This window comes from Brassica rapa, chromosome A10 (genome assembly GCF_000309985.2).
Source record: "Brassica rapa cultivar Chiifu-401-42 chromosome A10, CAAS_Brap_v3.01, whole genome shotgun sequence".
Lineage (NCBI taxonomy): Eukaryota > Viridiplantae > Streptophyta > Magnoliopsida > Brassicales > Brassicaceae > Brassica > Brassica rapa.
The window spans coordinates 12,819,967-12,836,665 of NC_024804.2; the positions used below are offsets into that span (position 1 = coordinate 12,819,967).

The window sequence follows — 16,699 nt, forward strand, 5'->3', positions numbered from 1 at the left end:
TTTAGTGTAAATAATGATCTCTTCTTAACAAATACTTTGAAAACAAAAGTCATGTGTTATTATTTTTCTCCAAGAAAAAAATCGTTAGTTTATTACTGTTTCCTTTTATTTTTACTATATTATTTAATTTGGGCAAATAGTGATCGCTTCTGAATAAACAAAAGATTACTTCTAATATATTAAAACATAAATCATGACTTCTTTTCATGTGTGATTTTTTTTATTTTGGACCATTCCTAGAAAATATCATATTTTACATGAGTTTATTATTATATCTTTTAATATCTTTATCTTTTTATTTGAAATACAGATGAAAATATTTAAAATGTTCTAAAAAAATCTTTCTAAAATCATCTAATTTATTTCTATTATATTTTTTCAAATTTGTTTTCTGATTAAATAAAAATCATGATTTTTTGATGAGTGATATTTTTATTTGGACCATCATTTAAATTTTCTATTAAATGTATATCACTAATGTTAATATATATAATATTTTTAACTATTTTAATCATAATATATTTTATATCTTTTAATTTTTTTAAAAAAAATTAAAATTCTAACAAATCTCTTGAAAAAAATTATAATAAGTTCTTAATTTTCATAAATTGAATATAAATATTTTCAACTAATTTTGTAATTAGTAATGAAATGTTACTCAAAGAGTAAAATTATATCCTATTTTATTAATTTTACAATAATATCTATCATTTTAAAATAAAAACGTTATATTGAAAAAAATATGATAAAATTATTTTAAATTGATAAGTTAACATATAATTATGCTAAAAATATAATATGTTGGTAGAACGGGTTAATATTAGTAAACTATATAATACATGTATAAAAATTTATCTTATCTTAAACTTTTTAGTATACAGTAATTTATTATATAAAATTACTAAACATTAAAAAATTACTAAAAAAATCTAGCGATTTGAATTACGGATCATGATTATAATAAATTAAATACAAATTTTGTTTACATATATGTTGTTTCATGCATTTAAAAATTTAGTTTAATAATCAAACGCAAATTCAATAGGACAAATATATAATAAGCAACATATATATGTGATGATTTTAATTTACAGCATGAAAACTATAAAATTATTATATTTGGCATAATTATACAAACATTTAAATATGTGAGTAATATTAAAAATATATAATAATTATGTAAAACAAATATTTATATATATAAATGTGAAAATATATTCCCGCACGGTTGTGCGGGTGGAAATCTAGTTAGGTTTTAAAAACAAAAGTCAGATTATTATCCAATACATATGTATCTACTAGGATCGGCCCGCCCTACGGGCGGGATATAATTTACTTATGATCTAAGTTAATTTTTTTGTATGATTTTGTGATTTGTGTTTTTAGTTTGTATTTGCAAGAGATATTATGATAATGATTTTTTTCTTTTAGAAAATTTTAGGTGAGAAATTATTATATGTGATAAGATATATTTTGCATGTTTGCAATGGTTGTTTCTTTATTAAAGAATTGTGACATTGGTATGCTATAATGACTTCAAATGGTTTTCATGTTGTTTCCTTTTATAAAATTTGATTTCGTATTTTGGTGTGTTAATTGTGGTTTATAATATTTATGTTCCGAAGGACTGGATTGTGGGTAGATTTTTTGTGTATGTTATAAGAGTATATATTTTTCGAAATCATAGTCTTTCAACATGCTATTGGAGGAAATGGTGTTTATTTGAAGTTGCATTTCTTATTAAAGTAGAATGTTATATTGAATGAGAAGAAGGTAGTAATGCAAAGCTAATCAAAATAATAATAAAAAAAACTGGAAAGTGTGAAAACTGAGTAATGGCCGATGAGTGTAGGCTTTTGTCAGCCACCGTAAAACTAACACCAAAAACTTCTCCATTTGTTTATAGTAATAACAATCACTATATCAATTATCTAGATCATTGAGATAATACTTTCTTGGTGGCATTGTAAAGATCGTATTAGTTCCATACCACTTCTTTTCAATGTAGAGACATCGCATAAGGAACGTTAGATCTGTCTCAGCATTTGTCAGTTCCAGACATGTCGGTATGTTGTTCATGGCGATCCGTAAATTTCATCCATACCTTATGTTCTCATGTGTATAGCAAAATTATGGCACCGAAATAGTTACCTTTACCACAGTTTTTGTGATTATCAATGAAGTTGTGTTCTATTTTCATTATGCCGGTATAGATATTTTAATTTATTTGTTTTAGTATAAGTTATCTAATTTCATTTCTGTTGTGATTATATATCTAACTATAATAATTTCATTTCTGTTGTATATAAATATATTTGTCTAACTATAATAATTTTTAAAAATGTAATTATTTACTTTATTTCAATTTTTATTTTAGTTTAACTATAAAAATAACTAACATAGATCTTCTTCAAAATTACCGTAGAATAGTGAATTTATTTTCTCTCTTAGTTATATATTTATTTTATGAATTGAATTGTCTTTTATGTATACCATACTATAGGAATTTTGATGAAAAGTTTCTTTACATACCGTCAGTATTTATTCATCTCTAAATCTTTAAATCTGATTAAAAAAGAAAAATTGTTCGTATAGATTAAAGACAATGAGTGGAAAGTGAAATAATGAAATAAAACATTATTGTGTAGATTTAGTGAGGTTAGGAAATTTAAGTATAGTTGAGCGATATAATAGTTTATTGAAGATGAAATATTGTATAAAAAGCAATGAAAGGTGATGAATATTATCTTATACTATACAGAAAGCGAAGCAATGAATAAATGATAAATCTATAAATGCAAAAAAATAAAATAAAAAATAAATCTATATATGCTGGCACCATCGTCTAACTCGCCATTGACACATCACCAGAAGCTTTCTTCTTAACTTATTCCACAAAGATCATCAAACATAGATGCAAAGACGAAATAATAACAACTTTTGTTTAATTTTGAGAAGAAAAAAGCAACTTTCTCATTTCCCCCTCTTAAACTGATGCTCTGTTTCAGTCTCAGCCTCTCCTCCCTCTAATTCATCATCCTTTCTTTCGTCTAATCTACTTCTCCTGGTTTTGTATATAGTCCGTTAATCAAGTTTCGATTTATACTACCACATGAAAGATAGATCTTAAGATTTTGAGGAGAGAGAGGAACAAAGTAATGTCAGAGATGTGGAGAGAGAGGAGGGAATAAAAACGAAGGAGCTAATAACAACAGTTATTTATATGATGAAATATCTATATCGAAGCAAATAATTACAATGATTAAAAGAGAAGAAGTTAGGAATTTCACCGAAGCTTACGTCCTTATTTATAGATTAAGATTCATAATCTTCAAAGAAGGCGAATGTATAATTTAATGCGAGTTAGTGAAGGCGGTGGGTTAATGAAGTGAATGAGGGCACGAATAACGGAGATTCAATGATAGCTTAGGCCGTTAGACTTCCGTCCGGTAAGAAGCGGTGGGATTTGGATCGACGATGATGTCATCTTAAAACAAATGTAGACTTGTATAGGAAACATATTTGAGTTTATACATAAGACATGAAGCCCAATTTTTAAAATGTTGACTATCTTACTTTCGGGATATATAAATAAATATGTCCAGAATCCTAACAGAAGAAAAACAACGTTGTATAGAGTGATCGAGTCAAGCTGACGTGGCTCACTCTGATTAACATATTTAATGACGTGAGTGAAAGGTGGGAAGAATATCTTTTTTTTTTTTGTCAACCATTTCGTTTTATTAAACGAAAACCCATTACAAATAGACAAACCATTCCCTTACAAAATTGAAATTAAGCCCAATATGAAGCCCAAGCTAAGAAGATAATATTAACTTAATGCAAGACACGTGTAGCATATGCAGGAGCTTCGAATTTTCTGGAAACTGTGAGATTGATCCATGGTTCGCCGGCTACATGTCGGTACGAATCCACCGGTCTCTCTCTCCGGATAGTTTGTTCCACTTGCTTGCTTCTACAACTCTTGATCACCGTCAATCCCTGGAAGTTCTTCTTCAATTTACCAGAGGTGAACTTTGAGAGAAGCTTCAAGGAGATAGCAACAAATCCTTGTCGGAACGTCTTTTACAGACTCCGTCTTTCCCACTGCTTCAACTATCATCTCTGTTCTTTATCAACAAGGAGACTTTGCTTGTGAGTCAGAGCAAAGATTGATTCCTATTTCAAAATAAAACAGAGCATAACCAGCAAATAGAATCAAAGCTTCCATGGTTGATCGGAATAGAAGTTCACAAAGAGAAGAGAAGCAGAAAAAAAACTATAATACAATCGCCAAAGCGAGCAAAAGATCCGCAACCGGAAAAAGAAAATCCGCTAACCGGAAAAAGAAAATCCGCTTACCGGAAAACTAAGTCGATCTAATGATCGAAGATATTATACAACAAAAAGAGATGGTAACCGGCGACTAAAGTCACCGGCCACCAGAACGGTGGTCTTGTTTAAACGAAACTGATGAGAGAAGTTTGGTTTATTAAAGGTGGGAAGAATAACTCGTCATTTTTCGCAGTCCAAACACACAGCAGCAAATAACCCAAATGAAAAGCCCAATCACAGGAAATTTTTGAATTAATAAAACGCATAGTTTAATGATATGGGACACGTGTCGGACGCTCCTGAACTCAATTTGTGCGTTGGCATTCTATGTGGCATAGCTGGGAGGGATTCAAAGTCTTCTTTATATATAAAGATTAGATAATGAAATAATTATATATATATATATATATATAAACCTAATTGCTTTCATGAAATATTATTTCAAAATATTATAACTGTTTCTTGGGTCAACATTGTTATGCATGGCTAATATATGACATGGTTAACCTTTTTTAACAGTACCAGACAGCCTCTTTTCTATGTACGATGCCAAATTGAATATGAATGTAGTGGTTACCCTCTTGATATATTTGATTCAATCTTCTGATATTCAAGGGGTTAAGGATGCTTCTGATCAAGAATGATACGTTTCATTATATTTTATATGTTTCTCACTAGAACTTGAAATTTGACAGAAGCTCTTGTGTTTGTAAGCAACTAACTATATAAACTATTCTGATGAATGAATTCGCGAGATCAAGAAGCGACACAAAGAGTCTTTTGAAAATCATCAAAGCACACAAGAAAAAGAAAAAAATATGAATAGTGAGAGAAAACTGAAGCAATATAGAACAAACAATAGATTAGACGCATAAGATTTTACTAGTTACTTGGAAGATGGAGGGATTCTAAAACCGCTATAAATCTAATCCCGCAAGGATCAAGTATCAAGATTTAATGTCATATTCAAGGTGATGGAAAACACAAGTATCTTTTGGATTTGATTAGTACAGTAAAATGTTAGAAAGTAAAACTAAAACACCCAACTGAAAAAAAACTCGAAGTATGACTAACTTTCTACCATAACCAGGATTCAGTTCAGTTTCACTGGGAAGAAACTGAAACCAAGACATTTTTATTGTATTTCACTTGCAAACTTGTATCCTGTTTAAATTAAATTTTGGATTTGTATTATGTGTCTTTTAGTAGGAATTGTGTCTGATAATCTGTTTTGGAGGAAATTGAGAACTTTACATTATGACCTCTATTATTGCTTGAGGTTGAAGACTAGCTTTTTGAATCAGAAGCATTCAACATGTAGAGTTTTTGGAGCTTATCTCTGAATTTGTAAGCAAGTTCTTATAAAAAGGAATATAAAAATCTGCTAAAGATCGAGAATGACAAGTACTAATTTTATAATCTTATCAAAGTTATAAACCATGCCTAAGTTTCTGGGGTTTTAAATAAAAGTTTCTTTTTTTATCTACCTAGTTAAAGTCCTTGAGAAATTCCCTAAGATATCAATTTTTAAGTTTTTGTCACAAAAATAGCTTTCAATGAAGAAAATGACCAAAATAAGTTTTATTAAAGGGTAAAAATGTATTTAGAGTTTAGACCTAGAGTTTTACTAAAGGGTAATATTCTATGGTTAACTAATCTAAACTTAAAGGTTAGAGTTAAGGGGTGATGTTTTGGGGATAGAGTTTCAAATTTTTTAAAAATAATAAAATAAAAAGGACTATTTTGGCCATTTTCTTTTTGAGAACTATTTTTATGACAAAAACTTAAAAATGACTATTTAAAAGAATTTCCCTAAATCTTTTTATGTTTTTTTTATTGTAACACAAACTTTCACTCAAAAGGTTATATAACCCAGAGTTCAATACATTAGCTTCCACAAATAAGGCTTGTTTAGCAAGGGCATGAGCATCCTTATTCTTACTACGGTGGAAGCATGAAAAGGAGATACATTCAACTTCTTATGTAGTCATCTACTTGAATAGCCCAATATTATATCACAATATGTGCATTAATATTTGTGTGGACGCAGAAAATAAAAACCTAAAAAGTAATAAGAGTATAAAAAAATAAGAGAGAAAGAAAGACTGAAGAGGTCAGTCCAAGAAAGATTGGTAAAACAGAAATGCATAATAACAGAGCTACTTTTTGGGGACACATCACTTTCTCTCCGTACCTATTCATGTTTGATGTCCTACACCTTTGGACACACCCTTTCCCTCAGAATCGACCTTATATCATTAAGCATTACACCCATTACTTTATATTTTTCCTTTTAATCAAATACTATTATTGTCTTCTTCTTTTTTTTTTTGCTAAAATATTATTGTCTTCTCTTTTTTTTTTAGGTAAACTATTCAGTAATTGATTTATATATAGTCTTACACCACTAGATCATCTGAAAAAAATATATGTAGTAACTTTATTGAAAATTTTCTACCTGGTTTCAATATCATCGGAAAATACTTAATTATACGCATACATATACTTTGTGTTTTAGCAAATGTGTGTATGAACCAAGCAAGTATTGCATTCAAACTATAGCGCGGGCAAAAAGTCAAACAGAGTGGAATAAAAAATGGATAGGAATATATATTTGAAAATTCAAAGTTTCTGTCTTAGATACATTATTTACATGTACCATTTACCAACCTTAAACTGAAAAAACTTTGCTCATCATTGTTTCTTCCGAAACACAATAAAAATGTTAGTAGGTACAAAAAAAGAGAACTAGAAGTGCATTTGTCCAAATTGCTGATTGGAAACAAAGAAAGCTCTTCAATGTTTTCCACTTTTGTTTTATTGTATGAATAGAAAGTACAGAGTAAACAAAATCTGAGTATACTTTTTAATTTCATAAGTCAAACTTGCAATCAGATTAATTAGGTTAAGAGAAATTCAAATACACTGAAAGATCGTTGAGAAAGTTTGAGGTTGCGTTGTAATAAAGGGAGTCAGATACCGGTACGTACTGATCTAGTGATGAAGGGAAGGGCTGACTCCTAATTTCAAAGAAACAAATATTTAACTTGTAAAACAATCATCTAAGATAAACTAGGGCAAGTTAGTTGATGATCATCCATCCTAATTTTCTTTATAAAAAAAGGGTGACATGTAGAAAAGAAAGACAATATAAAGCAAATCATCTAACAATAATTTGGCAAAAAAAAGTATTTGATTCTGCGTTTTTACGTAGATTGTTCAACCGATTAAAAATATATTCTCTCTAAACGTTTCTTTCTCTACAAATAGATTGAAACAATAGTTTTTGTTCCTTTTATTTTCTTATGGAGGACACAATAGAAAAAAGTCATGCGTTTCTGACTTACATTGGATAACTTTTTCAATCAAAATTATTTTGTCGTGTTTTGGAATCGCATTTTTATAATTATATGAGCGGCTTCTCATTCTGACTCCAATAATGATTCTAAATATCTAGTGAAGTTCATATGATTTGGAAGAACAAACTATACAAAAGATGTCGAAACATTATTTATTAATATCATTTAATAAAAACGTTTGATAGATACTTGTCACATCAAAATCCTTTTTCTCTTCTCATTGGCCTGTTTCCCAAAAAATTTCAGCTGAATTCTCTATTTATTTGCCAAACTTTGAACCTCAGTTTCACATCTCTTCATCTTCTTCTTCTTCTTCCTATATTGGAGAGGAAAAATGTTGCCAGGCATACTGTTATGCTCACTTAATCCCAGGAATCACAGGTGAATACTATACTTGACTAGAATACATATTTCTATCATTTTTCTTTGGAATAGTGTACTTGATTAATATACTTGAGTTGTTTTGATTCAGTATAAGGCGTTTGTGTTGTCCAAAACGGGTTAATTGATATACTTATTTGGCTCTATCGATATATATTTTTGATATATAATATAGTATAGTTAAAAAGTACAAGGATTCTCTGAATGATTTGGATTAAGGCAAGATATGTCATGATGACTTTATGGAATCATATCCTCGATCAATCAAAAGGGAAACAGTCAAATAGTACTAGTATTCATTATTACTTAATAATGAATATTCCACTTTGACTTAGAATACGATACTTAAACATTTTCTTAAGAACAATTACAAAATTAATGTAACAAATCATAATACGTATGAACTGTATGTCTGTATACTTTATTGTGTTTATAAATTAAAAACTCGGTTATATTTTCTTACCAATATAACAATTAATCTTTTGATTAAAAATGTATGTATATAGAACTTAAATCTTGGACTAAAAAACAACAAAACGTTATTGGGGTTATAAATTAAAAAGAGACATGAAAGAGAACCATGTGCGGCGGTGAAATAAAAAGATGTGGGAAAGATCCAAAAACTTTTCCCGAGGGGCCCAATAGCTTTTACGTCTATAATCAGGGGTCAAAGTGTAAAAGGCAAAAGGGGTAATTCAGTAATTATTCAAGTCCTTTATTGGCTCCACTCTCCACTGACTCTGAGAGAGCTTAAAATAAAGTAAACCAGACATCTCCGGTTATCTCGGTCGTTGACCGAGAAAAATAGTGGATTTTAACTACCGGAGTCGGTTTAATTCACTGTGCAGCAAGAAGAAGAAGAGTGAAAGAGAGAGCTTAGATACTGATCCCAAGGACATTGACTACTGGTACTCTGTTCAGTTCAACCGAGATCCTCCCAGATTCGCTCTTCGATCGGAGAACAACAACAATCACCGTTCTCGCATGTAAGCTTCCGTCACCGGTGAATCTCCATTGATTCCGTAGCGTTAAATTCATTTTTTTTTTATTTTTTGCAGTGGTGAATTCTGCAAGACGAAGAAGCGAGGAGAAATGGCGAACAAGGTCTCAAACTTCTCGGATCTGATTCAGCGAGTGACTGCTTCGTGTTTGCTCCATCCACTCTCCGCCGGCCGGCAAGATCTCGCCGCGAACCGCCGGGGAGAGTACGATTCCGAAGAAGGAGAGATTCGGTACGAAGACGCCTCGGAGAACGAGAACGGCGAGGAAGACGAGACGGTTAGGGGTAAGAGCAAGAGCGGAGGGAGCGTTGTGAGCGTGGAGGCGGTTCAGGAGATGGAGGTGGTGATGGAGGAAGTGTTCACTGCGGCTGCAGCTCTGAAGAGAGCTTACGTGGCGCTTCAGGACGCTCACTCTCCTTGGGATCCGGAGAAGATGCACGACGCTGACGTGGCGATGGTTGCTGAGCTGAGGAGGATCGGGACTCTTAGAGAGAGATTCAGGAGGATGAAGGGCGGTGGCCGGAGGAGGAACGACGGAGGCAGAGGAATGCTGAGAGAGGCGGTGGCGCCGTACGAAGCCGTCGTGAAGGAGCTGAAGAAAGAAGCCAAGGCGAAAGACGCTGAGATTGAGAATCTCAAGGAGAAAGTCAAAGCAATGGTCAACGGTAACGGTAACGGAGGCAAGAAACACCGTTTGCTTTCGAGCCGGAAAGTTAACTGCACCACGCAAGTCGCTGTATCTCCCGTGCCGGAGCTTTTCGAGATGACGATGAGTCAGGTGAAAGAAGCGTCGAAGTCCTTCACAGGGATTCTACTGTCTCTGATGCGAGCTGCGCGTTGGGACATTGCAGCTGCTGTTCGGTCTATTGAAGCTGCTTCGGCTGCATCAGACGGTGGCATGTCTACTACAGCTTCTGCGTTAGCTTCCTCTGTCCCCAACGGGCACGCGAAGTTCGCTCTTGAGTCTTACATCTGTAGAAAAATCTTCCAAGGGTTTGATCACGAGACGTTTTACATGGACGGAAGCTTGTCATCTCTTATCAACCCTGATCAGTACCGTCGTGACTGCTTTGCTCAGTTCAAAGACATGAAGGCAATGGACCCCATGGAGCTGCTAGGGATCTTACCGACTTGCCATTTTGGTAAGTTCTGCTCGAAGAAGTACCTTTCGATCATTCACAACAAGATGGAGGAGTCCTTGTTCGGGGACTCGGAGCAAAGGGAGGTGGTTCTTGCTGGTAACCATCCAAGAAGTCAGTTCTATGGAGAGTTTTTGGGGTTAGCCAAAGCGGTGTGGCTGCTTCATCTCTTGGCGTTTTCGCTGGATCCATCCCCGAGTCACTTTGAAGCAAACAGAGGAGCAGAGTATCACTCTCAGTACATGGAGAGTGTGGTGAGGTTTCCCGATGGCCGTGTTCCTGCGGGTCAGGTGGTGGGGTTTCCTGTGTGCCCAGGATTCAAGCTTAGCCATCAAGGGAAAGGATCGATCATCAAATCCAGAGTTTACTTGGTTCCAAGGGCGTAAAACGGTTTTATTGAGTTCACTCTTTGTAGTAACGTCATGTTGTTGTGTTGTTATGATAAATCTAGCTTTTGTAAGAAATAAAGAGACGGTTCTAATAAGTGTTTTAAAATTAGATAAGAATGTTTCATTATTAATCTAACTGACGAAAGTTCAGGTAACATAGAAGTGTATATATAACAATTCGACGTCTTATAACGAATAATGTAATAAGGTATATGTTCTTTTAGACGAGGAATCTCGGGAATCAATCTAACAATACTTCTCTTAGAAACACTTTCTTCACCTGTCAGATATAATGAAACAGAGAGAACAAGATTAAAGAGATGAAGAGCCTTCATCATCATTAAAAAGTAAATAGAGAATAAGGAGAAGAATGCTAGTTTACTTGTTCTAGTGTGAGGAACATAACAACGTTCCAAGTTCCTAGCCGTGTAAAATTCGGCAGGAATCCTTTGTAGAAGGCCATGATTCCCTGTAGATATACCAAAACAGAGCACAAATGATCGGTATCGAAAGAGAAAGTATGTAAAAAAGATGAATGGGGGAAAAGGTATCATCAATGAACCTCAGTCTTCATGGTTTTGATGAAGCAATCGATTGTGTTTCGGTAAGTAGAGTCTCCCATCATTCTAGATTTCACCTGTGATCAACATATAAAATTAACAACCATGGCTGTCTCAAGAGACATATACCAATTACCAAATGCATCATTTTCTATTTTCCAGTAAATCTAATTTCTCCTTTGGTTTGCCAAGCAAGAGGTCAGAAACATGAAGGTGGAAGACATACACATGTGAGGATGCCTGCCTCAATGTCATTTTCGAGGTAGTGCTATGTCTATTCTAATGCATGGGACACCGTATTCTCCTCTTACAAAGGAGATATACATGAGCCACCTAAATCAATCATAACTAGTGTCTTGTATTTGTTCTTTTAAAAAAGTCGTTAGTTTAGGCATTTAGTGCTTTTGTTTCAGATCTATCATTTCACTCTCAAAGTAAATTTACATGTACTAGCTACAAAAATTGATAGAGACAAGAAGCTAAATGATCTTTGTATTGTTGTTGTTGTTTTTATGTAGAAGGAAGAAAACGAAAGCCTTACCACATCAACTGGAGAACCGATACAAACAGCAAAGAATCCAGCAGCTAAACCAGCTAGCAGATGAGTTAGAACACTGTCTCCAAATCCTGGAATTTTCATAATTGTCTGCATGTGTATACAAGTATTAAAACATACAAATCACTAACCATCACACAAGTAGAAGCCAAACAAGTCTTTATAAAACAGTAAAGGAAACATTTTAATGAGTTAAAGAAAATATCAACCCACCTCCTTGATTTGATCATAACTAGCTAGCTCTGCAGCGTTTACAATAGCGTTCCTTGCTATATTAGGACCAAGCCCTGTCCACAGCGCACTAACTCCTTCCTGTTTTTCAATAAATCAAAAGGCTTTAACTCTCTATTAACCAAGTATTTTGTTTGACATTTTGATTCGAAAATTAGTTTACTGACCATCTTCACTATTGTGAAATAAGCGTCTACAGCTCCAGCGTAACGCCTAGGAACCCCAGCTGGTAGTTTTCCTTCTGATTGAAGCCGAACTTTTACAAGATCGGTTGGATTAGCTACTATGATAGCTATAGCCCCTGTTGTCACCATAAGAAAAGATTCATTTTATTTAATGTCAAGCTTTCACTCAGATCATATAAATCAAGAACAGAACTCACCGGTTAACAAAGCTGCAAGAATCTTTTGATATAATGGAATATCCCCAATAAAGTCACTTCCAACCAACAATGTCTTGACCTGGTGATCGAAATTGTCATCAATAAGAGAGTACATAGAACAAGCAGTAGTAATGTGAGACTCACAGGCTCGTATAAACCAATCCTTAAGCCACCATAGATACATTGACGATGCAGTCCTGCAATAACACCTTTCCAAAGTCCTGAGATACCTTCTTCTCTTGCTATGGTAGAGAGAGTGCCTAAGGAGCCTCTGTACTTGGGCAAATTATCACCGTCTCCGGTGGGGATCTTTCTTTGGAGCTGAAGCCTTACTTTAGCTGTGTCCAATGGTACGGTACATAACTGCAACATCATTCAATAAGGGTTGCCTCAAGGCTACAACAAACATAACTGAAAACACACACATAAAAGTCATGTCTTTTGAACAAAAACGTTGAAATGTAAGTAACTCACACATTATCATTAATTAAATAAGCGTCACGAAAATTCCACCTAAGATGGTCTAGTAGTCTACAACTTAAAGTCTCTAACTTTATCTATAGATTGTTCATCAATAAACTAACTAACTAACTAACAGATTTAAAACTAAGACTAAAGACTCTGACTTTCAAATCAATCATCTCGCACTAGATAGATATACCTCTGCGAAACAAGCTGCGAAAGCGCTGCAAATGAATGTTTCGAGAAACGAAATCTCGATCCTGGGGTTGAGATCCGCCATTGTTGTTGCTGTGTAAAGACAAGAGCGAAATCTCGGGAGGGGCAAATGAAGGAAGAAAGGAGCTAACTTTCTCCTGTAATTATAGATTCTTAAAGATGGGTTCGATCAGTGATTTAGAGTGGAAATGAAGATAAGTTCTTTTTCTAGATCAATGAGACGTTGCAATGGCGTCACCAATTCAGGAAAAACAAGTACACAGTCTCAATCCATCGTGTCATGATGATTACTATTCCCACATTGTTTATTTTTCTAATTTTTTTTTAATTTATTAAGGTCCCTTTTTAATCTCTGTTCTAATCAGCATTAAACACGTCGTTAGCCAATGATTAGGATATCGAAACTAGAGACCCTCCGTCTCCTTTGGAAGGTTACTTGGAGCGTGATGCAGTCAGGGCCTTTGTCAGTTTGTTGTCCCCGCTGACTGATCAAGGATCTTGTACGGCTCCATCCATGTGCCATGATGGCCCATGAGTTGCAAACCAGTTGAAAGCATGTTGACATCATCTTCAGGTTCTCGTGATGTCGTCATAGCTTCCAAGAGCGATAAATAATCGGAATCCTAGAAACTATATTTGATCTTCAACAGAAACAGAAAGAAAAAAAGTGAAGTGTATAGAGACACACACCGCCTCGCCATGAACCCTTGACAAGCATACCAACGTAAACAACACACAGACACACGCAAATCTCATGAATCTCAATCATTAAGGCCATGCTCTTTATTTTTTTTGCATTTGATGCAGCATCTGAATAGATATTTGGATGTTGCATCCCAACATCGTTCATTCATATAGTTAGTATTTGGATCTATATATAACACAAGTTAGCTGTTCGCTTTTTTATTTATTTTGTAATAATTAACTAAAAAGACAAAAAGATAATGATTTATATCATTAATAATTAGCTAATTACATTATTCCTATGAATATATTGGAATTATATTTGTAACAAAATAAAATACAGTTTTGTTTAGTTTTGGTTCGAAAATCCGATTTTTGCGGTTTTGGTAGAAAAATCCGATTTTGTGGTTTTGACAAAATTTTGATTTGTCGTTTTCGGCAAGAAAAATCAACTTTATGATTTTGGCGAAAAACTTCCGTATTACAATATTGGCGGAAAAACTCAGTTTACGGTTTTGGCACGGAAATTTGATTTTATGATTTTGGCGAAAAATTGATTTGGATATGGCAGAAAAACTCATTTTGTCATTTTGGCAGGAAAAGTCGATTTTGAGGTTTTGGCGAGAAAATCCGGTTTGCGGTTTTAGCGAGAAAACTCAATTTTGAAGTTTTTGGCGAAAAAACTAAATTTGCTATTTTGGCAGAAAAATCCGATTTACAGCTTTGGCTAAAAAAATCCAAAATTGTGATTTTTGCTGAAAGACTAATTTTGCAGTTTTGGTGGAAAAAATCTGATTTTGTCGTTTTGGTAGATAAAATTGATTTTGTGTTTTGGAGAGAATCCAATTTTATGGTTTTGGCGTAAAAACTCAAGATTTGCAGTTTTGGCAAAAAAACAAGATTTGTGGTTTGGTGAAAAACTCGTTTTGACGATTTTGTTTGAAAATTTTGAATTATCTTTTTCGCGAAAATCTTGATTTTGCGATTTGAGGAAAATATATGACTTATAGTTACAGTAACTAATTTAACTGATTATCTTTGTATTAAGGGTAATTAAGTTTTTTAGATTTTGAATGCAAATTTTGCATCTTAACTCAATATTTTGCTTCCCAAATATTTAGATTTTATAGTTTTTGCATCTAGATATTGATACAATAGTATACAACGAACAACATTTGAATATTTGCATCTAGCTATAGTGTGAGAATACAAAAACTATCAGAGCCTAAATCCTTGAAAAAGAACAAGAAGTAACGCAAGCCAGAAAGGGGGCACTAATCGAATATCCAGATTTTTTGAGGTATGCGTTATCCATTTTGTTTCATCGGAATAATCAATTATCTGATTTGATCGTCTCTGCGGCTACTCGGACATTCGACATCTTGACATCCAATTTTTTTTATGTTTTAACGGATATCTGATTCGATCCATATAAATAAAATAATGTTTTAAAACTAAAACTAAACAAATATTCCAAAATAATATAAAAAAAAATTATTACAAAAAAAAATATTTCATTTACTTTTTAAAACTCTAATAACTAATATAATTACTTTAATAAATAATATATTGTAAAATTTATATAAAATATAACTTTTGTATGTAATTCCTTAAATACATGTATGTATATGCATATAACAGAGGGACTGGATATATGTTCTTAAGAATATTAGTATTTATGGGTTGTTTTGTTTTTTTATTAGTACTTCTTTTGCTTCACTTTTTCATTCACTGACCTTAAAATCCCTTTCTTATTAAAAGGGAAGCATTTTTAAGTTGTAACATTCTATTTAGTGCTGAGGTGTCACTTCCACATAGCTTCTCACAGCCTCTGTTTAAAAACCCTTTTGTTACTAGAGAATTTACAAATAATGCCACTATAACTTAATCATACGACCACCTTTACATTAAAATGTTTCTAACAATTAATTAACCGAGCCCTTTGTAATATGTTTTACACCGAACCATATATTGATGATTTAAAAGATTCTTCTTTCTTAATCACTTCAAAGTTCAAACCGAAATCAAGAGTCGACCGTTACATATCGGTTTTACACCTGCCAGAATAACAAAAGCATAGTTAGTATCAATATACTAACGAACAAGGATAAGAGTCTTATCATCTCAATATGAACAAGTACAACGATACCTAGAACGTGTATATATACAAATAAACTAACGAAAAAGGTCAAAGTCTTATATATGGCATATATGTGAACAAAAATCCCAAGAACATGTCCAGCAACACAAAGCTTTGACATATATACATTTATATATATGTATATACATATATATATATATACATATATATAAAGCTTTAACTCGGATCACATCACTCCCAATTTCAAATTCACAAATACACTAATGAAAAAGGAAAAATTCTTATGACATCTATAAGAAAAAAGATACCAATAACATGTTCAATATTACAAAAGCTTATATATACAAATCTTTCAATCCCAGTTTCAAGTTCTATTTTGCACTAACGAAAAAGGAGAAAGTATTACTATCTTGAGATGATCATGTTACAAACTCTGATTTGGTCCCAATATGCGAGAGAGTTTGGGCACACCAATTAACTCACATGAAGTCTAGATTGGTTTCGTATTAGTTGTCTTTTTCAATAATCTATCTAACATGAAGATATAACCAATTGTTTGATAATTAATCACCATATAAACATAAACATGGACAATCTGATGTGAGTCAGGTTCATATACTTATATTTTGAGTTATATCTTAGTTGAGATTACAAAATCTCTGCAGATTCAAACTCACGAGAGGAAAGCTGACACATGTTCAACATTAAGCATAAGTGAATGTTAGTATGGTACATAAGGGATAACTTCACGGGTCGTTAGTTTGTTGCATAATTGATAACTGATAAATTTATGATTTTGGTTTGGTAACCTTTTGTGTGTTGGTTTAGGTTCTTGATTAGAATTCTGTTGGTTATCAGTTCTTTTAGATATATTAGGTTCTTAATTAATAGAATAAATTGAGT

The 16,699-nt window shown here is 33.0% G+C and overlaps 2 protein-coding genes and 1 long non-coding RNA gene across 3 annotated transcripts; 1 reads left to right on the top strand and 2 right to left on the bottom strand.

The window, feature by feature from the left end:
• Positions 1-3,675: 3,675 nt before the first annotated feature.
• LOC117128939 lies at positions 3,676-7,571 on the bottom strand. Its single transcript, XR_004452388.1, has 2 exons — positions 4,363-7,571; positions 3,676-4,179 (listed from the first exon to the last, which is right to left on the bottom strand). It is a non-coding gene; the product is annotated as an uncharacterized LOC117128939 (long non-coding RNA).
• Positions 7,572-7,819: 248 nt separating this feature from the next.
• On the top strand, positions 7,820-10,733 carry LOC103845322 (protein GRAVITROPIC IN THE LIGHT 1). Its single transcript, XM_009122158.3, has 3 exons — positions 7,820-8,075; positions 8,924-9,061; positions 9,134-10,733. Exons 1-3 carry the CDS (start codon positions 8,029-8,031, stop codon positions 10,599-10,601), a joined length of 1,653 nt encoding a protein of 550 aa, XP_009120406.2. The 5' UTR covers positions 7,820-8,028; the 3' UTR covers positions 10,602-10,733.
• LOC103845321 (mitochondrial uncoupling protein 2) lies at positions 10,691-13,798 on the bottom strand. Its single transcript, XM_009122157.3, has 9 exons — positions 12,995-13,798; positions 12,478-12,696; positions 12,334-12,412; positions 12,119-12,252; positions 11,934-12,032; positions 11,706-11,810; positions 11,167-11,241; positions 10,987-11,073; positions 10,691-10,884 (listed from the first exon to the last, which is right to left on the bottom strand). The coding sequence occupies exons 1-9, from the start codon at positions 13,073-13,075 to the stop codon at positions 10,846-10,848; spliced, it is 918 nt and encodes a 305-aa protein (XP_009120405.1). The 5' UTR covers positions 13,076-13,798; the 3' UTR covers positions 10,691-10,845.
• Positions 13,799-16,699: the final 2,901 nt, after the last annotated feature.